This window comes from Haplochromis burtoni, unplaced genomic scaffold (assembly GCF_018398535.1).
Source record: "Haplochromis burtoni strain Fernald_Lab_line unplaced genomic scaffold, NCSU_Asbu1 Contig_84, whole genome shotgun sequence".
NCBI classification, from domain to species: Eukaryota; Metazoa; Chordata; class Actinopteri; order Cichliformes; family Cichlidae; genus Haplochromis; species Haplochromis burtoni.
Genome location: NW_024582445.1, coordinates 71,821 through 96,417, shown reverse-complemented (window position 1 = coordinate 96,417; position 24,597 = coordinate 71,821). Strand labels below are relative to the sequence as shown.

Genomic DNA, 24,597 nt, shown 5'->3' with positions numbered 1-24,597 from the left:
CAATGACACTATTTTATGCTATGTTGAAAGCTTCTTTTTTTAAAAGGTATTGCAGCAGTTTGAGATCGCACATTAAAAATAAATAAATAAAAAATTCTACTTGTCTAAGTATTAAGATTTATTTAAAAGACTTAATATCTATCCATCTCTCTATAAATGGGGACTTAACATTACTTAAATCTTCATGAAACCAGTGGGATATTTGTTGTTATCAGATCAGATCAGAATACTTTAATCTCAGGGGGAAACTGTTGAGAAAGTGCAAAATTTAAAAAGTTCAAAGAGTAGAGATTAAAGAAAAAAATAATAGGAGCAACAGGCTGCATGCATGGTGAGACATGCACATTGTATATTAATCATTTGGAAGAAAGCACACCAAACAGGCTTGGGGTGTGTACTATGAATCAGCAGCTCTCCAGCTGTTTAACACCATCAGGGTTGCATCTAAAACAAACCAGCTAAAATTGTCTTAAACCTCACACAAATACCTTTTATTCAAGTTGCACACTAATTTAACTAAATACATGGTTGTGGTCCTCCTGTGATAGTGATAGGCCGCTTCATTTGCACAGTCAGTATTTTTGCTGGCTTTTCTTCCTGGCTCAACATAGACTTTATTAATATAGTGCTGTCAAAGCTAAACAAACCACAGCAATTTTTTTTGTCCAAACATAGTGTACCACATTTTAAAACGTATACAGCTGCTTTTCCCGTAGCAGTCGTGCTGATTTTAGTTTGAAGCTGTTTTTATTTTACTTCATTAAAATATTAAATATCCCACTCGGCTGCATGTAGACCCATCTGTGTTTCCTACAGGTCACACCCACTCTTTTATGTAAACTGTGTTGACTTATTGATTTGATAGCCAAAAATGATAGCCTACTATGTCTATGTTAGGGACAAGTAATTCTAGATAATTAATTTTTTTAAAAAAAGGATTGAACTTATTTTACAGTCATAATCAGGTTAGTTTTCATTGAATTTTAACACATCAATGGGATGATTAGGTTTAATTAGAGCAAATGTATTTAAGAATAAAAGATAAAGGGAAATCAATGCCTTAAATTACAATGAATCTTATAATAATGTATATAATAATATGCAATGCTACTGGGCAGATGGAAATAAAAATATATATTCAGCTTTTCCCAAGATCTGGTAAACGATGATCCACAGACAAAGATGTTTAGATAGTGAAAGTTTTATTTTCCACCATTTTGCTTAGAAAACATGTCTCTAACCTGAGAACAGTGAGGCTGCTACACAGAGGAAAAGAGGATTTTTTCTTCCTTTTGCCATTTCAAAAAAAGAAATGCAAGAAAAAAAAAAAAAGTTAGCCACGAATGACCTTTGATTTCTGATCAACCATCTTTTAAGCAGTACTCATTTCTTCACATTCACGTCTCTCCTCACTGAGGTGTAAAGAAAAAAAAAAAAATCTACTGCAAAACATCTATCATTCGACTTTGGCTAGGAGCCTCATTTGATAGACCAGACACTTGCACTATATCGCCCAGGTTTGAATCCAGTTGTTGCAGCAGAACAGCACTTTTAAAAGCACAAGCAAGTCTGAGATATTAAAATGTGATAGCCGATGTTGCCAGGGGTCTGAGTGTTGGTTTTTCTTTGCTGGATCCTGAGCTGTTGATACAAGGAGAAGCAATCGTGCTCTATTAAGTGAAGTTTGACATCTTTCTTCCACTCACATTTTCCCAAATGGGAAAAAAAACAAACCAACAAAAAAAAAAAAAAACACATCATTTATATTCATTCACAAAACCTTCAGCAACATTAATGTTGCCTTTTGCTGTTTGTACAACCAATTACAGTTTACTTATTGTTTGCCTGCGTGGGTGGAGAAATATGTAAGATCATTTCCAAGTTTCCCGCATGCAAACTATTTAGTCTTTTCGTAGAGAATGAGTCATGCTCAACTAAGAACTGCAACACAGAATTTCCGTGTACTCATTTTCTATAGTGAGCAAAGTCTTTGAGCACTGCTCTCCAGGGTGCCCCCCACCCCCTTGTGCGTTGAGCTCCATTTGAAGTGTTGCAATACCAAAATAGAGCAAACAGCTTGAAATGAAACATGGGGATTATTCTTGCATGTACTGGGACACAGGTAAGTCACCCGACAAAGGATGAAAACAAAACCCACAGTACCTAAATATGTGGCAAAAGTTGGGATTTGCCCCGCTCACCTCTCCACAACATGAAGTTTGACGTGTCTGCATGTTCCACATTCTAACATTTCACTTTGTATTTAAATACCACTTCACCAGCAAATGCCCAACACTTCAAGTAAACCACATTTTAGCCTCAGCAAACTGAACTTCATAGATTGCACACACTTTGTTGTAATTGTTTTGACAATTGCCAGCATGGAACTAATGAGTTATTGATTGTTTACTCCCAGAGATAATCTGCTTTAACATTCTGTAACATCTGTATTAAAACATGAGAAGCCATATTTACATAAATCAGCCCAGAATCATCAGCAAGCACAGATTCTTGTTTGTCTTTGTGTCTAGGTAAGCTATGTGTGTCACATTATTTCTGTCTGTAGAATCATGTTTTTCATACTTTGATGTCGGCTTCACTGGATGCATAAATTTCATCGTAACGGGTCTCCATCAAGGCTTCTGTCAGCAAGCAGACTAATAAATTAAAGGGGCTAAAAACAAAATATTAATACAGAACTCAAAAACACAAACAGAATAAAAGCATGAAGTAAGTCAAAATTAATAACGAGGGAAAGGGTTTGGGAAGGAAAGAAATAACTGACAAACATCGTAGTCCATGAATGAAGCTACATAAATACAAATAAAGAAGGGCAGCAGAGGGTCTCTTTCATAGCTAGTCCTACAGTAAAGCACCCTGATAAAGGTGAGTGGGCATCTTTTCTTGGAGCACATTTCTACTCAGCTGCAGCGGGTGGTTATCTCAATACGATTGGAAAAGTCAAGTGCAGCCAAAATCGGCTTGTGAAGGGTTCACAACCTGGGAACCCAGGGGAGGATGCATTCACTAAAAAGAAAGTGATTCTCCATAAAGTCTCTCGTTTTTTTGTTGTTGGTTTTTTTTCTTGCGTTGTTTCCCACTGTGTCAGTTATATGTCTGAGTGGGTGTGCCCTGCGCTGCTCTTTTGGTTTCATTCACTGTGGTGGCGTTTCTCCAACCATTTCGATGCCGTGCTGCTGGAGTTGCGCTCGGAGCAATGCGTTTTCATTTTTCAGCTCTTCAATCTTAAACCAAAGAAGAAAAAAATGCATCATCCACAACATTCTCCACAGCAAAATACAGCCTTAACTTTACTGACCAAACTTTTTCCTTTGAAAAATAAGAGCTGACTAATGTATACACAGGACTATGCAATCCCTGAGATTAGAGAGCAGTGTGTGTAGACCCTGTAAGACACCGATGCCCACAACCAACTGGATTATCAAATCTTGAGGTATGTCATCTCTGCTACATTTCCCCTGGGCGAATCCTGAATTCATTGCCTCCCCACTGAGGGACTGAGGAAGGATATTCAGCTTTGAGCATCTGAATAAGAATATATCACTAAATCGCTTGCAGACCCAAGATTCAAGCAAGAGACTCAGAGCTGCAAGATTTCACAATACTTTTGAGTGCATTAGCATGCACTTAGTTCTCACACAACCCCTGTGTATATTATTCCCACAGTCTCTCAAAGCACTGATTTCAGGTAACACTTCTCATTATCTGAGTGCAAATTCTTTGATCCACTTTGTCAGGCTGTGATGATCAGCTATGCAGCCTGAAGTCTCAGGGGGTTTGTTTCAGAGAAATGAAGATGCATATGGGGCTAGGTGGATTTCATGCTTCTGAGACTCAAGTGAAAGAATGTTGCATTGAATTATAAAGCAAACTAATCTATTCAATGCAGTGGCAATCTTCACAGCCACATATGAAGCCCACTATGCCGGCCTTATTATGCGCAAGTTTATTTATCTGCTACACCCAACCACCTCAAAGGAGGACTCTGAATTATCATTCATAGCCCTTCTTTACACATTACCAAAGTCACGGAAACTTCGCTTGATGCCCCATTTGCAGCCTAGAGCAAAGACTGATATTCATACCTGCTGTCTGCACAACTCATTGTCCATTTGTATCCTCTCCACTTCCTTCAGACTCTCTTGCAGCCTCTGGTTGCTTTGCCTCAGCTCACGAATATAGTCACAAGCTTTAGACAGGATGCCTCCTTTGCTCTATAAATACAGAGGCATTGTCACAGTTTTTTTTTTTTTTTTTAAAAAAAGAAATATAATTATTGTGATAAATATAATTTTTATAGAGTATTAATGAGTCAAGCGCAAATTTAAAAGACAAACAAACTGCTTACTGCTCCGGTTTTGGTGCTATCCATACTGCAGTCTGGGATAATCTTGGAAAGTGTGACAATCCAGTTGTTGATCTTGTCTCTTCGCCGTCTTTCGACTGATGAACAGAGATGAAAGAAGAACTGTTTTTAAAAGGAGTATATGCATACAAGCCACATTTCCAGATTTCTAATTTAAGCTACAGTAAAAGATCACAGGTCATTCTGATTTACAAAACAAGGTTTTCATCTGCCGGATCTTGTCAGTACCGACATTCCTGACTGATTTTGACAGCTCAACAGCAACCTCTAGTGGCTGGTCAAAATTATATGCTGTTTTTTTTTTTTACTCTTAACAGAATATTTTGTGAGGGCTTAGTGATTTTCTTTCATCAAAAAATGTTCCATTTAGGCACCACACGGCATTGTGTTAAGACTGTCTGATGAAATCAAAAGCCACAATCATGACTAATTACCCACCTTCATTATGTTGTGCTCTTCTCCTTTCATCTCTTGGTGTTCGGGGTCCATCCATTTTCCTGCAGATAGACAGGAAATAAAACACTTTTCATGCACTACAATATCTCCCATCTCTGCGCTCCATACAATCGGACACAAATCCAATCCAATCCTCCAAATCCTTTGCCTATTAAAAACCATTCTTCACTGTTATCTTTAAATTCAAGCCTATTGTTATTGCCATTTAAAATGAGCCTCTGAAGATGGTTAGTGCCTTTGGTAGAAATATTAAATGATGCACAGCCCTATGAGGTCACATATGCAGTCCTGACGCCTGCAGCCTTGAGCCAAGCTGCCTTGTCTGGAATACTGAGAATCAGCTAGCCTCCTTACTTTAGCTGCCTGTCCTCTTCCCAGGTGTGGCCTGGAGGAAGTGTAATGCTTTATTATGCTGTAAAATTACAACACTGTAGAAAACCAGATGCTGCTTACTGAAGTTGTGGTGTACACCTAATGACACAACTGTCTCTTGTCTTTGCAACCTCCCCCAGGATTCAGTTAATTAAGTCTCAGAGACGTGACAAGGAGACTTATCATACCACCCACCATGGCATGAAGAGACCAATAACACACTCACACATAATCAAATGTGGTCTAGTGTACACTGAGGGCACCTGCCACATAAAAGGCTGGACCCGGGATGTCCTGACAGAGCATTACATTATAAAAAGGTAATCAATGTTATTCCTTTCAACTAGGTTTAAAGCTGTGGTTGATAGCTGTACAACCAAGTGTTGGTTTCACTAATTGAACACCGGGGACTACAAAATTCTGAGAATAAATTAAACTACTCCTTATTGCCACTGCAATTTTGCCTGCAATTTGTGTGACGTAATAAATGACCTATGAGGTTGTTTGTCTTCATTGTCTGCCTTAAAACAAATCTTTTCTAGTCTACTGCAGAGAATTTGTGTCCAATCAACACAACTTGACTGCTGATAGCTTCGTTTGAGATAGTCAGCTAAGCCAAACGGCTCTCTCACATGTATCTCAACACATCTTAATGGGATTTCAGCTGTATAATGGATTCAGCAGCCAAACAGTACTCTTAGGCAAAGTGTTAAAATATGTGGATGGCGGTTTGAATAACTAAATGTACATGCCTAGAGGAATGTTTTTTCCCTGCACACCTCTTTTAAGTGCCCCCGAGAGTAAAGGCTGCCAGAGAAACCCCAAAAATTATGAGTACGTTTCCTCTGGTAGAAGACTTTCCATATGTTGAATACAGCATGTATAAAACAAAAAAGATCTGCACAATTTTTTATTGATCTTTAAAATGACAAATGTAATCATTTACCAATGCACCTCCACTCTCCACCCTCTTCCAAAGTTTTGCTTTTATGTCACCAAGCCATGGCCTTGACAATATTTCATTAAATTACACAGTGAAAAACAAGAGACTGCAGGCTGAGATTCAGATCACCTCGATGGATGAGTTCAGAAAAATAATTCTAAAAAAAATAAAATAATAATAATTACATTTAAAAAAAAAAAAAAAAAAAAAAAAAAAAAAGATCCTGTGTATATTACTGTCATTGTCTCAAAAAAATGAGCACAAAAATTTGTGAGTATTAGCTAGTTAGTCACAAATAACTACTTATTTTGAAAGTAGATGTTCCAAGTGAAAGCACATGGCTTCCATTGGCTCAATTTATCTCAATAGCCCTGTCATATCAACAAAATGCACTTAAAGAGCAAATGCTGTCCATATAGTTTTATGACCAACTTTAAAACTAGGCTGAAAGAGAACCAAACTCAAATGGCTACAACAAAGGACACTTTGAAAATTATACTAAAATAAAAGTGTGGAGTGAGCCATTTGTTTCCAGATGGAGAACAATGACCTGATTTCTAGGTCCTAATGGAAAAATACATTTGCCACAAGCAGTACTAACAACAATGGATCAGGGTCAGCACTGAAAAATTGCTACATCTGTGTCTCACACATCAAGAGCAGGGAGAATCACCAGGGAGGAAGGGAGGGGTGGAGAAAAGTGAAGGGCAGAGGTTTGTGTGCTTCTTTGCTTCTTGTGATCTAATTTGATTAGTTCATTTGCTGTAAGAGGAGTGGGGAGAAATGTGGAAACTGTCCTCACCAGTTTAAAACTTCATGTTGCAGCAGCTCGTTTTCATCTCTGTGAATGGCAGATAGGTTGGGTAGTTTTCATTCACTTTGCTCACATGCCAACGAAAACGTCACGGTTCATCACTTTACATGTAAATATAATTCTATTTGAAGTCACTGAAAATCATAAATTATTCATGTACAATAAGTCACAACTCCCCTTAAATGTGTCCTGAACAGAAGAACAAAAAATTATCTCTAGTTCTTGGAAAAATAAATAAATACATAAATAAATAAATAAATAAATGAGAAATGAAATGTAAAAAAAACAGCTTAGATAGAAGATAAATAGAAGATAAAGTGCTGTATCCTGGTTGCTATTCTCCTTATAGCAGTGTTATCTGATTGACCACAATCCAATCACTTTCACGAGTTAAAGGTTAAGTATAGGCCAGGATGAAATCAGAGGAATATTCACTTAGGTTCGGAGCTAACTCAATTTGATATTGGGTCACGTGTTAATTTTTAAGTGACCAACCAGGCAAAAAACTGGCTCGTACCAAACAGGGTACAAAAAAACCAAAACAAAACAAAAAAACAAAACCTAGCCGACATTCATGAGCCTTGAATCTCACAGGGCTATGGCTCTTGTGCCGGTGTGTTTTGGCACTCAAATGAACCATGAAATAAATAAATAAAGCTTGTTTAAATTCCCTTTTCTGAATAAAAATCAGTAGTAGGCCAAAACCAGCTTGGTTCGCATGCAATTAAAATTAAAACCCTTTGCTCAGGTGAGCCTGCTGATGATCTTAATAACAGCAATCACCAGCATGTGGCTAACAGTTGGAGAGTCTGAGATGGATCCCTTTGATGCATGATTAGAATAATGCATGTTGTGAATTTTAGCGTTAAACAGTATGAGAGTTCGAAAGGTTAAAAAAAAAAAAAAAAAAAAAGGATGTGTGGCTACCATGTGCTAAAAAAAGAAAAAAAGAAATCCTTAAAAATCAATCATAACCATGAACTTGGGGTGAACACAAGAGAGATTACCTGGGCAGAAAAACAGCCTTGAGTAAAAGAAAACAGCAGTGGCAGCAAGGCTGAGAAATTTGAGCCTTGCAGTTGTTCAAATGGACGTCACAGTAGTCTTTCAGTCATGTTTGAATAGAACATTCATTCATATGAGACAATTCTCTTTTGCTCAGATAGATTACTACTAATACATCATTCCAATCTGCTGCATTGCAGTTTAACCCCCTCTACTTCTACACTCCCCTCTTGCATTAGCAGTTACAGTTATAGCGTGCTAAATACTGATTTTGAAAATACATCTCATTTAAACTCTGAATTTAGGAAACTATTTTAAACGGCTTATTACGACATATTCACCCTTTCATTTTTTAGCTTCTGTTCTGCCACCTCGATTCGAGCATTTTGCGGATCAATATCTTGGCTTTTTGAAACTAGATGTATGAGAAAGGGGTAGATCTGACTCCAAAACCAACACAGTAGCAACCCTTTTTAGTCACACGGTTGAAACATACACTGCTTTACTCTATACCTTAAAACAGGAATGATAATTCACAAAATGAACATCTTGCTATGTTAAATAAGACTTTATTGTCTTTTCAATGCATCACAATCTTAGAGGCTTTTTGAAAAAGTGCAACAATTTTTTTTTATATTGCTGTTATATTTATCTTTTAATGATAATCTATGCCCTCGTTGTTATGACAGTACTAATTCAGACTCTGATGGATACCATTTCTTGAAAGGATGTGTTTTGTAGAGATGCACTCTGAAGCATTAAGAGAGCAGAGCCACACTGCTAAACACAAATCATTTATTGCTGCAATAAATGCGTAAAGCCCTTATCAAAATTAACTGAAACCTATCATAGTAACTTTATTATTATGATATTAGATGTATTTAACAGCTTTTGTCATTAAATCTACTTTTAAACTCCACTGAAATTAAAACATGCCTAGTTTTATGTGTCTCAAGCTGCAATGGCAATATTGTTTCCATCACACAAACAGCAGATGACAGAGATGATACTTACGCAGGGTATGGCTGTGTTCGTGGGGCAATGGTTCGTGGTGTGCCTGTCTGAATGACATCAGGAGGGGTCATCATCACATAAAACTGACCTGTGGAAGGCACAGGTGTAATCAGTCAACAATGAAGAGTAAGACAGCTCAACATTTCACAGAAGACTGACTTGATTCATTTAATTTTTTAAGTGCTTATCCAACGAGGATCCAGGGGAAGGTGGCTGGAGCTTGTCCCAGCTGAAATTGGACAACAGGCAGGGACAAGTTGCCAGCTCAACACAGGGCTAACACAAAGAGCCAGGCAACCATTTAAACTCACATGCACACCTACGACTGATTCAGAATCATCGACTGACCTAACGTGCATGTCATTAAACTGTGGGAGGAAAGTAGAGAAAAGCCACATCTGGCACAACGATAAAATAACACAGAAATCCTTAAGCCAACTAGCAAAGTGGAACCCCGAAATTTCTTGTAAGGATGCAACTGTGCCAACTGTGTAGAAACAGGCTCAACTCTCATGTACAATCAAGATGTAGACAGAAGAATATTCTACTAACACTACTCATTCATACCATATTCATTCAAGAGCCAAAACATCATCAAGAAATAAATCCACTTATTTTATCTTAAGCCACCTAATCTTGTCATCTGGGTCAGCAAGATGGCAGACCTGGCCTGACAAACAAAATGAGCAACACAATTTTCTGCCACAAAAAAAAAAAAACTATCCACAAAAAATGAAGGTCCTCTCACAGAAAACCTTCCCAAATAACAGGTCTTGACACAAACATTCAGCCTGTAGTAATTTCTTTTTCAAAGAATGTGATCAAGGACTAAAACGCAGAATCAGTCACTAACAGAAAACACACAAGAAAATCAGTATTTCTCAGATGAAAACAGCAAGGTACATTCAGTCTTTTAACCAGGCACTCTGGCTTTCCAATCTGCTGCTAAAGCAGACTGCAGATGCTCCCTCTGAATGAGGCCACGTCTTAATGTTTTAAGATGCTCAATGCACATTAAGTGCTTTGCTTTTTATATCAAACTGCATTAACACTTTGGCTCCAATCTCACTCTTAAAGCTGCACCTAGCCGAGCCTATTATACAAGTTACAGCTGAGGTGCATCAACTGATATGGCCTTAAGGGTATCTGACTTCTGTGGGTTTAAGTCATGTGATGGAAGTAGACACACAATGCTCAACGAGAGAGAAAAGCAGTGTGTGTGTGGATGTGCTGCATGAGCTTGACAAGCTATGTCTGTAATTAGCAATGGATGAGCTACATCAAAGAAACCTAATGATTTAAGGAATCAATGCAATGACCTTGTGTGACCCCAGATGTGCCTCTACATAGGTGTTTTACTGGAGCGTGACTGAGCTCAGGTGGGGTTTTAAACTCATTTCATTTTTGTGTTTTTTAATCATGTTTATGAGTTGGATTACAAAATAACAGAAAAAAGTAAATCATTTTTTGTTCTTTTACTATGAAAGTTTCAGTGCCATGTGCCTGCTACTTGTTTGTGTAGTTTTGCTGCCACAAACTACTACATACATCCACATGTATGTTATAGTCAGCAAAATATTGTCTTATTTCTATGTGTCCAAAGTATCCATCTCTCTCAAGAAGACACAAACAATGCATAATGTAAGGTCACATTGGATATTAGGGGTGGGTGATGTAGTCTCAAAATTATATCACAGTAGTTCAAGGAAATGTTATTTTTGATGACACAGAAGAAAAATATTGAACATTTTATTGGTGATTGCAGCTTGCAGGCAGCAGCATTTATTAGTGCAAACAAAATGAAGGGAATTCTCCACCTTTTTTTCTTTTAGGTAAAATAAAATATAACTGTCTAACATTTTAGTTTAACAAAAAAGCAACTTAAACCAGCCACACTTTAGCAGCCTGCACTGTTACACTTAATTGTTTTTGTGGAACTGTGTAATTCCAGTTTATTAAATTACAAAGCTGTAATTTATTATACGTATTAGTGGTAAGTGAGACAATGAGCGGGAGTTACATTTAATTGTTTTTGTGGTGTTTTTCTTCCAACGCACAAAAACAGATTTACATTTTTAGTTAAGAGCACATAATAAAATTGAAATTTAACAATATTTTTTATCCAGAATTTTGGATTTTGCTTGGAGCTTTTTAAACAACTGCTTAGTGCCCTACTTTTCTACCATGTAACACATGAGTAATTTTCATGCAATGCTTGCTTTTCCAGTCATACCAAATGCAACTAGAGTAATAGCTGCATTTGTTTATTTTTGTGTCAGCTAGCATCTTCTTCATAGCCTGGTTGTATGCCCTTTGCTTCAAGTGGTTAAACAAATTTGCTGTTTCTACTTTTAGGGTGAACTGTTTTCTTGTGTATTTTGCAAAGCATTGGTCACTAAATCATCACTGGAGGCTGGCGTGTAGTTCTCAGTCTAAGACATGCTTGGACTTGTTGTGTACCCTAGCAAACATAAATGCTATATTTATCAAGACGAGACACTTTTATGTATCGCAAATAGTTATACCAAAATTATTGTGGACAATATGATATCGTATGAGGTATAGGGCTAAAATCTTAAATGTGGCACTTGAACTGTCTCTTTCAGCCTTGGGTCTATAGATTTATGTTGAAGATACGTTGAATCCCAGTTTCAAGCATTTTTAGACCCCAAGTCTGGGCCAAAATGACAGCAAGAAGCACCGCCAGCAGCAGGAACACTGGGTGATGAATTACAAGTTCCTACAATAACTCCTGTCCAGGCTGTACATTCTCCTACATAAAATCCTTAGAGACCCACAATGTTCGACTCTTTCATAACAATCCTGAAGACAAATAATGACCATCCAACAGTCAACTGCCAGCCAGCAGTAACAGTGTGCTTGCTAGTTCTAGCGGAATAATCCATAATAGGTAGATGGCAGTTTTTTGTTTTGTTTATTTTTTAGTTTAAAAAAAAAAAGGCATTAAAGCCTAGATCTTGTTCTCTAGGTCAACTGAGCACTTACAGCGCTCAGTGAACACAGCTTCAGCCAATGATAGCCTGACCTGGACAACCAGCATAAAACCACAAGGACGGGTAGTACAGCCAGATGATGGCATATGGTAGGAAAGAGGAGGAGAAGCAGAATAGGAAGACATGTGACATGAAGTAAACAAGTAAACATGGTAAACATGGCAAATTTAATTTTGGCGTCTGATAATATTTGACTTGGAGGAGGCAAACTCTAGTCATGGCAAAAAATGTTTCCATCACATTACCAAGTTAGGAATCTGAAACAGATTAAAATGAGCTGCTGGGTATGTGCAATTTAAAATATTTCTCATAATTATTACAACTTTAATAAAGATCTAATGACCCTTAAAAATTGCTGATTCACAGTTGGAGAAAACTGCGTTCTCCAGCATCATAAATTATATTTTAAAATAACTTACTGATTAAAAATATCCAAATGGGGGGGAAGGAATCACAGAGCAAATTGATTCTGCAACACATATTTAGGTTTATCATCTGTAAAAAAAAAATAAATATATATATATATATAAAAAAGCAAGTGTAATTGTCATTATCATATTTGGATTGCTTTGCTTCTTCCTCACCAAATATATGTTAGTGAACATATGTAAATATGAATTGAACATGTATTACTTCACCCGCTTTTGTCATATAAAGCACCACCAGTGGGATTCGTGGGTTAGTCACCCAAGCTGGTGAGGAAATCTATTTATAAAAGCTACATAGAGAATGAAAATATTGATATTTAGAGGCTCATCATAGATAATTTATCTCAACAGGGAGGGATTAGATATATTGCTTATTCTTTGTATCTGCTGTAAATGGCCCTGATTTCTTTGTTATCAGCTCAAACTGTCAGGATCGTGTTTCACTAATAAAAAAAAAGGACAGCTATTCTCTCCTTAAGGTACTTCAAAACACACTTCTGTTTGTCACTGAAAATAATAGCTTAATTAGCTCTGCAGCACTGTGATAAGCCCCAGCCCAAATTAGGTGTGAGAACTGACTCACCCCCTGCCTGTGTGAGTGTGGGGTCCGTGGCGGCCTGCACAGACACAGTCCCGTCGCTCACCGCAGTTGCGGGGAAGTAAGCGAAGCGGGTCTCCCCTCCCACTGCCTCTCCTGCTGGGCTTCCTCCATTACTGAAAGGGTTCTGGATCACAGCCTGTGACAGATAAGAGAGAGACAGAGGAGAGCCATGAACAAGCAGCAATGGAGCAGTCACAGCAGGTAAACGCACACCTCATCCTCTGTCAGACTCAATACTGGTATCCCTGCTAAACCCCCCCAAGCAAGACACAGTTCCATTTGACAGCTAGGATAAAGGGAGGCAAAGAAGCAGCAGTGATCTTGTTAGCGGGGATAATAGCAAGGTCAGTAAAGCCATCAGTATAGCACTAATGAAAACAAATTTGGTCTGTTCTTGCTAGAAAAATTGCATATTTTTAGCTCAAACTGTGCTCCGACTGTTACTGCAGTTCTTGTGCTACAACTATTGGCACTACACACATTGAAACTATACACCTATGTGACTCACTTTGTGTTGACTAGATATTATATTCGGGCACACAATTCCCTCTTTAGACTATTTTTCCATCTTGGCAAGCTTAGAGAAATTACACCCGCTGCTGCAATTTCAGTGAATCAGTGAAGTAGAGATGATGTGATATGGAAAACTGGTGAGAATAACTGATAATAATAGATATACAACACCGTTTTTTTTTTTTTTAACTTTACGTTTTTGAATTATATATACAGATAAAGCAAAAAGCTTTATCTGTATATATAAAGCAAAAAGCTTTATCTGTGTACTCAAAAGTACTCACAACAGTTCACAATTTGCTAATAAGCATAATTGTTTTTAGGAGTAACCAAAACAACACACCTTTCTGCAAGTTGATACTATTTTACCAGCTTGAAACCAAAAACTGGTTACACCATCTTGTTTCACTCATAGACAGCAATCTTTGTTAGTGTTGGTCTGCATAAAACATTACATAAAGCGGGGAAAAAAAACATGACTCAACACAAGAGCATGGCTGTGTGCCTTACTTACAGCCACACTCTGCACTGTCAGACATAATTTATAGCTAAAATAATATTACTGAGACAGTAATAACTTCATATACCTACTTTTCAGCCAATAGATGTATATACTGATCGATGATATATTTCATGTCTTTAACAGTATTTGTAAACTTGATGTTTTAAAACATGACAAGCGTGTACAAAGAAACAAAAGAAATTAGAATAACACTGGTTTTAGTTGTTTTCAGTGAGACTGTTGCAAATGAAAATACGCAGAAATTAACTTCCACCTTATCCTTTAACACGTAAATAAAGAAAGCAAGCTTTAAAAAATGGTTTAAACTACTAGTGGTTTCCCTTTGGTCCAGTCAAAAGTGTAAAATTTTGATACCTGTGCCACAGCTTGAGGAGCCCCGGTGAATGCAGCTGTTGAGACAACGCTCACTGCTCCTCCTGCATCATCTCTTCCATCAAGGTGTTGGTCAGTCACCTGGACAACACGATACGTCACCTGCACAGACGAAAAACAAATTTGGGTAAAAAGAGAGAATAAGAAGAAAACAAAGAGAGCAACTAGTTGCTTCCCCATTTATATCCTTACTCTATGTATTTTTTTTGCATTATTCAATCATACCGTGTATAAAACAGCACCTTACCTGACTTGTTGATTTGTTTATCATATCTGTTGCTTCCGTACTGCTCAGCCTAGTATCCTGACACTACAGTTCTAACCTCACTTGTGCATTGATCTCACCATCCCACAATATGCTTACGCTTCAGAATGCGCCTGATTTAATTTTAAATAGCAAGGAAAATGAGCTTGTTTGTTCGAAGAATCAGTATTTGTATCCCTCTATCATGTGACTTTCCTCCTGACTGACATGTGACAGCAGTCTCATGCCAATCCCAGACCAGACTGAAATCACATGATTGCTCACACTAGTCTTGTTTATGCCTGAACCACATGGATCACTGACTCAATTTCCTCCAGCGCAAACCACCCAGTAAGGGTAAACCAACATGAATGTCACAATACCTTTTTTAGTGTATATGCTGGCATTACTGACCCATTGTTTACCACTGACCAACAGTGGTGTGAAAACCACATAGTGAACAGGAAGGAGACACTTTTGTACAAAGGTCAACAGTCAATTTTGAGGCTATAAAAAAAAGACTATAAACATTGATACCTTCAGGGAATTTACTGAGTGCTTTCCTCCTGACTTTGTAATAGAGGAGGGTGTCAAAGCACACAGAAAAAGAAAAACAATCAGATAAAAAGAAAATGTAAGCCTAAACATTAAGGACTGTCGTCGGGAGTATGGTTCTTCAACATATATAATCACTCACTGTTGTTTGCCATATGTCCAAGCATCTTTTCAACCACCTCCATCAATATGCAGCTGAGAGTTCTCAGTTGGTAATTATCGTGCTGCACAAACACCCCATGGACATTTATCCACTCTGTGCTGTTTGTGTACTCTCATAAGTGCTAAACAGAGGCAATTTATTCTAACTGTCTAGGCCCTTATGCAATTAGGAACACTTAGACGCTTTCTGAAATGGGTATTAAACAGCAACAATCAGTAGTGTCCACACTTCCATCCATTAACTACTTACCTGCCCACCCTCGGTGCGGAACTGATATTGTATGTTATGGTCACCAAATGTTGCAGCCTGAGGTACACTGGCTATTGTAACAGCTGTCTGCTCTTCTCCTGTTCCGTCTTCAAGGGAAAAGGGGGATAAAGAAACAGGAGTTAGAATGGAAAAAGTAACTAAACAGCTAACAAGCCCCGAGTGTAGCTGCAAATAACGAAGCTCAATGTTGCAGCACATAAAAAAAAGCAAGTGTACTGAGGAAAGAGCTTGTGGCTTTTTTTTTTTATAAAGTATTGTGTACGCACACAAAACTACAGTGTGATCAAAGACAGCTTAGTAAATAAATCCTTACCTTCAGATCCCTGGACAACCTCCTCTTCTTGTTTTTCTTGGCTGCAAAGCGGATACAGAAATACCTCAGTTGTTAGAAGCTACGCAACCAGCTAATGTTTGTGAAAATTATATATCAATGTATTAAATGAAAGTAATAACTGACCCTCCACTTCACCGTAAGGGGTGGCAAGTGATGTCTGGGAAGTCAGTCAGCCAGCAGGACAATTATAATGAAAAACACAGCACAGCAACTGCCCTTGGTTTACCAAGAGTGGCTGAGAATAGTTATTTGTTTTAAAAGCTAGCTTAAGCTCTCTCAGCTGTTAACTATGAACACTACTATTCTTGGATATAACCAAGTTATACCGCTTAAAGAGTTGTCCACCTGTGTTGCTAACTTAGCTGTAGTCTACACATTAAATTCGTTTTGACAACACTTTATAAGTAAGGCCTTGGTTAGCGTCGTAAACTAGCTGTGTGAAATAGCATGTTGCGGCTAGCTTCTTTCAGTTAGCCATTTTGACCGAGTTACCTTGCGGTGTCCAGACTCTGTTCAAGCATATCCATCAGTGTTGAAATAAAAAGTGATATTCGGTGTCACAGACGGAGATGGAAGTGCTGATCACGGGAACAAACACTCGGGTCATGTGAGAGAGACAGCCCAGGACACGTGAGGTACGGCTCGGTGTCGAAGTTAAAATGGAGGCCGCTGCTGATGTCGCTGGGTGATCCGAGGTAACTCCTCTCGATCAGCTGTCGCGCCGGAGGGATTTGCTGCTTGCCGGGGACCACGGTCTCCACGGTCGATAACGTTTCGCTACGGTTTCTCACCCCCACCGGTGACCATAAAAGTGCGAATTAACATCAGCTAGAGCGTGGGGAAGACACTGAGTGTTGCAAACCAATTAAAATGCAAACAAAAAGCTTCTCTGTCGGTGACCTGGGAGTAACGAACAGGCTCCACAAGTAACTTATGCACGTAGCTTTTTTTTAAAAAAAAATTATTATTAATGCGCGAGAGAGTGGCACAATGTTCTGGCTCAGATCTGAACCAGCAAGGTATTAATGCCACATCGTTATTATTTATGAGCGCATTAGTCTTCGTTAACACCAAGACTTGCGTACAAAGTGGCATTTAAGTGTATTCTAATAACAAAAAGCAAAATAAGCTTAGAAGATTATTTCAAACTATTCTTTTATTTTTGCCTCCACGATTTTACTAATTATTGCGGGCCAAAAGAAGAAAAACAAAACAAACTGAAGTCGAAAGAAAGAAAGTAAAGCAAAACAAGTGTGCTAATAACACATTTTCAGTGAACACTGGACATATTATATTATACATATTAACCCCCTAAGAAACGAAATCTTTCATGGCATGCATTTTTACTTTATCTTTGCTATTTGGGCTGATTGGGACCTGATGAATGTAAAAACAAAGAATTACGTGATTTTTTTATACCTGATTTTTGTTTCTGAGAAAAATAAGATCCACATATGAGGACATTCGTTTTAAATTTCGATAGAACAGTGGCAAGTATAATGTCCTTGTAAGTGGATATCAGGCCCTTGAAGAGCCAAATTTTTGTATTTTGGTAGACAACCCAAAAATGTGATGTCCATATGTAGGAGGCTAAAACAGTTGAATATTTTGTCTGTGTGTGTGTTTTTTTTTTTCTAACTTTTTAACTCAACCTGATACACGATAAACTTACAACTGACACACATATTTCTTCCTTCTTCTGCTCCCTTTAGAGGTCCCCACAGCAGACTATCTGCCTACTTCTCACCCTATCTGTAGCCTCCTCTTCTTCCTATGCATATCCTCCTTAACTCCATGAACCTCCTCCGTAGTCTTCCTCTTTTCCAACAGCCTGGCAGCTCTATCTTCAGCATCCTAGTGCAATGCATGGACTATCCCTCCTCTTCACATGTCCAAACCATCTCAGCCATGTCTCTCTAACCTTGTGTCTAAAACCGCTCAACCTGAGCTGCCCCTCTGATGTACACATTTCTAATCCTGTTCATTTTGGTCACTCCCAATGTAAATATTTGCATCTTAAGCTCTGCCTCCTATCTTTTTGCCAGTGCTACCATCTCCAAACTATACATTTTACTTGTAAATTTTCACTCTTGCTACTATCCTTCTGTCACTAATCACCATTATGTTATACGTTATACATACGTTATACATGTTATACATACTTACAGCTGTACACACATAATACACATACAGAGAAATGTAGCCATTTATAAGAGACAAAGCAGGAGCTAGATTTTCTCTAAATGCAAAGGGGGATCAGTGAACTCACCATCCACTAGGAGAGATGAGCACATATCCTCAACACATTTCCATTTGTTTTGCAGCTTTCTTGTTTTAACACCAAATGCACAAGTTGATGAATGATCTTTCTTAGTGTCAGACAGACATGAGAAGTACCTCCCAAAGTCTGACCTGCATAGGCCTATCCACTCATTGTCCTCCTGGTTAACATGATTGCCGTAGAATTACTAAACTGCCGTGAACTGAATAATTAAATTGAGTTTGCAATGCAATAATTTACTGATGGTACTGGTCTTTATGTTTTTCATTACCAAATTGTATAAATTCAAGTTTATTAGCAGAATTTAACTGAGGTGGCATAATGGCTTTAGTGGGCAGGCCTGGACCCCCAAGGCTTATCCATAATGCCAATACTGGGTTTACCCTGGGTATTTAAACTCAACCAACTTCACTGTTATGCCTGTTTTCCTCCTATTCACACACATATTATATCTCAGTTCTATAAACGTTCACTCCTCTTCTCTCGAGAACAGACCTTCACCTCTCCAGGCTCTCTTCCACCTGCTCCTTACTCTCTCACAATTTTATCATTAAGACTATAATGTTATAGTCCACTGAGACTCTTGCTTGACCTCATCTGTCTGGCCATCGTTCCCTTCCACCTGGTCTCCTCTAAACGCAATATATCTACCTTCCTTCGCTTCATTATTATCAGCCAGCTCTTTCGCTTTCACAATCACACACTCATTCCCGCCTATCTTTCTCTCTTGTTGGCTCTGAACATGCCTTCCCCTCTCCTGTTTCTTTGTCTCCGGCCACTAGTAGCACAGTTTCTATTGGCACCTTGATGGCAACCTGCATGTAAATAGCATTCTTAATGGTCCGCATGCTTGATTTGGTAAAACTTTATGTTGAATGACCTTTTTGATCTAACCCAACCCATTTAGCCAGGGACTGGCACTAGGAGTACACTGACTTATCGTCTATCAGGTGGAGTTAAAACGTTTTTTGATACTCAATATGATTGTCATTATGTCACTCTGTTATTCGTGACCTTTGCCCCATATAAGCGGAACTCTTCTTCTCTGGGTTTTGTTTATTACATAGATATGTGGGGCACCGTGTGATTCGTATGTGGTTCATCGTAATTCACTCATTTTAACCAAGTTGATCAATAAGATATTCATTACGATAGTAATGGAAGTGATATAAGTGTCATTCAGCAACAATCGCAGTAAGTTCGAACTGTTATTCAATCAACGAAATTGCGGCGACCGGCGACTTTTTGTTGAGTTTAGCAACCAACTTACACACGACAGCCAATCGTAACCTACAACGCTGGATAATGCCAACATTTCATTGGCTAGAGTGGGGGGCGGTCACTTTAGTCTCTCCTCTGGTTTCACCCTGAAATAATTCCGACTGCTTCTTCAGTGAAGGTTCATTGCGGTGACTGTGTAGCGCTAGCTGTCTGTTATATTTAAACGTTTCAGCTACAATGTCTGGCCGTGTTCTCGTCGGAGTTAAGCGTGTCATTGACTATGCAGTTAAGGTAATATCTTAGGTCAAATTACCTATTTTCTTTCGCGATTTTAAAGGTATTTTTCTTTGCTCACTTATTTGACATTCTGTGCTCTGCTAGCTAATGTTAGCCTAAAATCGTCAGTTGGTTGTGGAAACAAGAGCAACACCACACCACTGACCGGTCATATTATTTTGACAGATAAGTTGTTTGTCTCTAGCCAAATTCATGTATTCATTTATTTAATGCACAATACTGAGAAGCTGAGTTTGTGTTTAGCAGGGCAGCAAACGACTTCTTGCAAGTTGTATAACATGTCTGTTTGAACCTCTGGCATAACTTCCATGCAAACTGGGCAGTGACTTTCCCAAATTTTAAAGTAGTTTGTAAGCCAGGCGTGTATGTTGCAGGAACAGTTATTCAAATGGGAATATTTTTGACTTTTTAACATTACCCTTCAGTTGAGGTACAGCACCATAATCAATAAGCAATACTAGCTGGTGTATGTTGCAGCAAGAACAGTCCTGCCTGAGCTGCTCTCAGCAGGATCCGCACAGTGTTAAAGCGACTATGATTACTATATCTTCAGCGGTCTGATAGGAAGAGGTCAGTACTTTCAGAGCATTGGCTTTATTTATTTTTTTCCCATTTTAAATTGTGTGCAGTTTGGGGAAATGCCCACGCGTGCTTGCAATGTCAGATTAAGTGTTCTGATGTTATTTTATATTTTATCACTCGTGTTTTATATGACTGACTGATTACTGCAAGAATTGAATTTTTAACTGGTAAGTGTTCTGTATAAGTGAAGTTTCATTATATTGACTTTATGGCAGGGTCCATTCACAGAAATGTTAAAGCCACTAGGTTTTTCTTATTTTTTTAATTAATGTTTTTATTTTAATTTTAATTTAATGTTTTTTATTGTCATACAATGACAATAAAAAAAATCATTAATATACTGCAAATATCCTGGCCACAATTGTGGAAGACCTTTTCCGCAACACCCTGCCCAGTCCCTTGAGATGTATATACTTTTTCTCAATTTGGCATGGAAGTCGCAGCAGCTCCAAAGCAAGGCCTTATTGCCCAGTGCCAGCAACAGTGCTACCTTTGTGACTTTCCAAAAGAGTAGAAGTGATTATAGTAGCACATCAATGCCAGTGGTGTCAGAATTGGTTATTTCAGACCAATTTTTAAAAAAGATAAGATTAGTTAAAGGTTTTCTGCCAGTTAGATTAAATCTGTTTAAATATCCATCACTAGATGTATTTACCTTTTTAACACCTTGTATTGGTTCGGTTCATTTCTAAGCTTCTGTCATTGTGTTTGACAGGTTTCTTTAATTTAGCTCCTCTGTAGTGACCCCGTGTTATTGTTTTGTTTCTCCACAGATCCGTGTGAAGCCAGACAACACTGGCGTGGTGACAGATGGCGTTAAGCACTCAATGAACCCCTTCTGTGAGATTGCTGTAGAGGAGGCGGTCAAGCTGAAGGAGAAGAAGCTTATTAAGGAGGTTGTGGCTGTCAGCTGTGGGCCACAGCAGTCGCAGGTGAATGAGCTGGGGCGAGACAGTAATTTAGCAAGTTAACTGCTTTTTGGAGTTTTTTGGAGCTGCTGCAAGTTGAGATATCTATCGATCGATCTATTGATCGATCTATCGATCGATCGTATTATTTTACATGTAAAAGAATTTTTGAAATCCCATGCATATAACCTGTCAGACTCACAGTAAGCAGAAAGTGATTATTATGATGTTAACATAAATGTACTTTTAATATGTTTAAGGTTATCAACGATTATAATTTCAGGGTTTTCATCAAACATCAAGCCAAAGAAAAGTTCTCTTACATGTGTTTTTTCTAACTCAGGAGACCATCCGTACTGCCCTTGCCATGGGGGCTGACCGTGGCATTCATGTGGATGTGAGTGGGAAAGACTATGAAAACCTGGGACCCCTTCAGGTCTCTAAGATCCTGGCAGCTCTTGCCAAACAGGAGGATGCTCAGCTTATTCTCCTTGGCAAACAGGTTAAAGATTTCAGTTTATTTTCCTCACACTCTCTCAAATTGCGTTCTTAGTTTGCGTACTCTAAAGAATACTTGCACTGCTGTTAAGTAATTAAGGACTTGTGTTTATTTCATAGGCCATCGATGATGATTGCAATCAGACTGGCCAGATGACAGCAGCTTTACTGGACTGGCCTCAGGTAAGACTACCTTAAATAGTAGCACTGAGATATTTGACCCCATAATTATGTAGGTATCAGTTTATTTCCTTTCTTTTCTTTTTTTTGTAGATTTTCTGTTTCTTCGTGGGTGTTGTATAGCAGTAATGATAAGAGGATATGTTCCTGTTCCCAATAGCCTTCACTAACCTTATCAAAGTTGGTAAACACTAGTTTGCGTCAGTAAGATCCACAGTAGTCCTGCACATATCAACAAATCCAAAGTCAAAGGCTGCCTGGATAGATGGAGTGAAGTTCTCCTTTGGCTGGTTAAAACGGAGCATTTTAATCTTATTTACAGTGTCCAGGTTGGGCACTTGGATAGACAGACATTGTAATGTAAATGTCAAAAATTGTTTATAAATTTGGGTTACATACATTACTCCTGTAGTCAAGATTATTTGTAGTTGTAGTTACACTAGCAAACCAGCAGATGGCATTAACTGAGTCCCATATAATGGGTAGCAGATGAAAATAGAGGAACAGTTCCCAGGGGAGATCCTACTGTGAATTTTTTTTTAATGTATTTATTTTGTGAAATTATACGTATCTTCACATTGCAGGGTACCTTTGCATCAGAGGTGTCCTTGGAAGGAGACAAGATTAATTTGGTCAGAGAAATCGATGGTGGTCTGGAACATATTAAGATCAACACACCAGCAGTGATCACTGCAGACCTTCGACTCAACACCCCCAGATATGCCACACTGCCTAATATCATGGTAAGCAGCTGAAATGATGTTCAGAAACGAAAGATGCTAAAAAGTCATTAAGATCATGTTGCTGATTTCTGGGACAAGATTAGAGACGGGTTCTGACTGTAATTGCTGGGTTTACCTTTAAGACCTAACCTGCTATAAAGTAGTTAAAAAGAGGAGTAATTATTTTATTCACCCTTTGTGCATAACTTGTTTCAGAAAGCCAAGAAGAAGAAGATTGTTACTGTGAAGCCTGCAGACTTGGGGGTGGACGTGACTTCACGGTTGGAGGTGTTGAAAGTGGAGGAGCCTCCACAGAGGCAGGCAGGGATGAAGGTGGAGACAGTGGAAGACCTAGTGGTCAAACTGAAAGAGGCAGGGAGGGTATAGAGGCTTAAGCATATAAGCTGGGAGTGCAGAACCTAACAGAGGTGAGTATCAGTGAATTAATAGTTTTCATCAGAAAGTTGAGCAAAAAGTTACATTTTTAAAGACATCAGGGGCATTTTCTCTGGCATGACTAAGCACCTTCTAGCTCACCTGCTATTTTCATTTTCTTTCCCCTTGCCAGTGTGCCTCAGCAACGTATGCTAGATCTTCTCGGCTGGCGATCCCATGTATTACGTAGTATTAATAGGTTTCATGCATTTATGACCTTTCCACCTGTATCTATATCTTAAAAATCCCACAATTATATTTCTGTGCAAACTCTAAACTATATTTGTTTGAAAAAAGGTATGCATTTTTTATTATATCAAGTAATTATAACAGGCCTTTTTTTTACAAAAAGAGATTAATAGAGTATTTTTAATTTTAAGGTATTCTGGGAAAAGGAACAATGCATCATTAATGAATTTGTAAAAGAAAATTGCATACCACAAATTAATTATCCACAATAGACCTATATCTACCTCTTGATTACAACTTTTTAAGAGTGCAGTAAAATTAACTCTTGTGATGAATGATAGAATTGTTTGTGTAGAGCATTATTATCCTTTTTTATAACAATCTCATCTCATTTTGAGGGGGAAAAAAGTCACATTTATTTTGTTATGGCAAATGATATTGTGTGTCTTGTGGCTATTAAAGAAAAAGTAATTAAAGATGCTAATTGCTACTCTTGTCTTGAATTACTTATCTATGTTATTTTCTCTCCTTGCAGGACTCTCTAATGAATAACGAGACTGAACTACATAAGCCCAACCACAGGACAAGCTTATGTGTTGGTCTAATCCCTCTGTTTGAAACTGTGGCTCCTGAGGATATGCAGGGAGGTACTGATAGAAGTGGAAAAATATTGAGACACACTGTCCTGCAGTCAGACAAGCCCAAAAGAATCATCTTGTCTTGTGTATGCATTTGAACTTGCAGAGTAGTTCATTTGTTTCATTATATCACAATGCTATAAAAAGCGGTGTTTATGCAGTAATTTAAACCCAGAATCTTCCCATCACTCATGTTGCTGTTTGTATTGAACTGTACCCAAACTTCACCAGTTTGATGCATTTCAGCTGCTTCATCCTCATCTGTTAATTCTTGTATATCTGTAGTCAGACATGTTAAGAGGTGCAATTTTTGTAAATGACGTATGTAAATACAGAACCACCCAACATGTTGATTTGAAGATGTCTGCTAGCATTAATATCTTGACTACTGTGACTGAGTTCAAGGATTGACTAGACGGTGTCTCTCAGTATGAGCAGGGGAACGTGATCCTAAATTGGAATTTTACCGTAAGCGCCTAAGTTCTCTTTTGATTGTACAGAACATCACAATAACAATAAAGCAGCCAGTCTTTTTCATATCTACAGCTGTGTCTGGTCTCTTGGCGTTTCCTTTGAGTTTACAGTAGTTTCATTTTATCCTTTAAATTTAGTCTGCAAGGCATTTTTTAAAACCTGTG

The 24,597-nt window shown here is 38.2% G+C and overlaps 2 protein-coding genes across 5 annotated transcripts; one reads left to right on the top strand and one right to left on the bottom strand.

Moving 5' to 3' along the window:
- Positions 1-1,185: 1,185 nt before the first annotated feature.
- Positions 1,186-16,923, bottom strand: LOC102312289 (upstream stimulatory factor 2). Of its 3 annotated transcripts, XM_005925509.3 has the most exons (11): positions 16,501-16,923; positions 15,988-16,028; positions 15,654-15,760; positions 14,425-14,544; positions 13,017-13,170; positions 8,992-9,079; positions 6,961-6,999; positions 4,826-4,884; positions 4,370-4,464; positions 4,107-4,235; positions 1,186-3,245 (listed from the first exon to the last, which is right to left on the bottom strand). In XM_005925509.3, exons 1-11 carry the CDS (start codon positions 16,533-16,535, stop codon positions 3,156-3,158), a joined length of 957 nt encoding a protein of 318 aa, XP_005925571.1. In that variant the 5' UTR covers positions 16,536-16,923; the 3' UTR covers positions 1,186-3,155. The 3 variants fall into 3 exon arrangements, with proteins under 3 accessions (XP_005925571.1, XP_005925572.1, XP_005925573.1); XM_005925510.3 differs by lacking the exon at positions 6,961-6,999 and having other exon boundaries at positions 16,501-16,922; XM_005925511.3 differs by lacking the exons at positions 15,654-15,760; positions 15,988-16,028; positions 16,501-16,923 and adding an exon at positions 14,690-15,647.
- etfb (electron transfer flavoprotein subunit beta) lies at positions 16,685-24,502 on the top strand. 2 transcript variants are annotated; one of them, XM_005925514.2, is made up of 7 exons: positions 16,685-16,703; positions 21,163-21,321; positions 21,641-21,799; positions 21,916-21,978; positions 22,560-22,718; positions 22,914-23,125; positions 23,857-24,502. In XM_005925514.2, exons 2-6 carry the CDS (start codon positions 21,217-21,219, stop codon positions 23,082-23,084), a joined length of 657 nt encoding a protein of 218 aa, XP_005925576.1. In that variant the 5' UTR covers positions 16,685-16,703; positions 21,163-21,216; the 3' UTR covers positions 23,085-23,125; positions 23,857-24,502. The 2 variants fall into 2 exon arrangements, with proteins under 2 accessions (XP_005925576.1, XP_005925574.1); XM_005925512.3 differs by lacking the exon at positions 16,685-16,703 and adding an exon at positions 19,647-19,801.
- Positions 24,503-24,597: the final 95 nt, after the last annotated feature.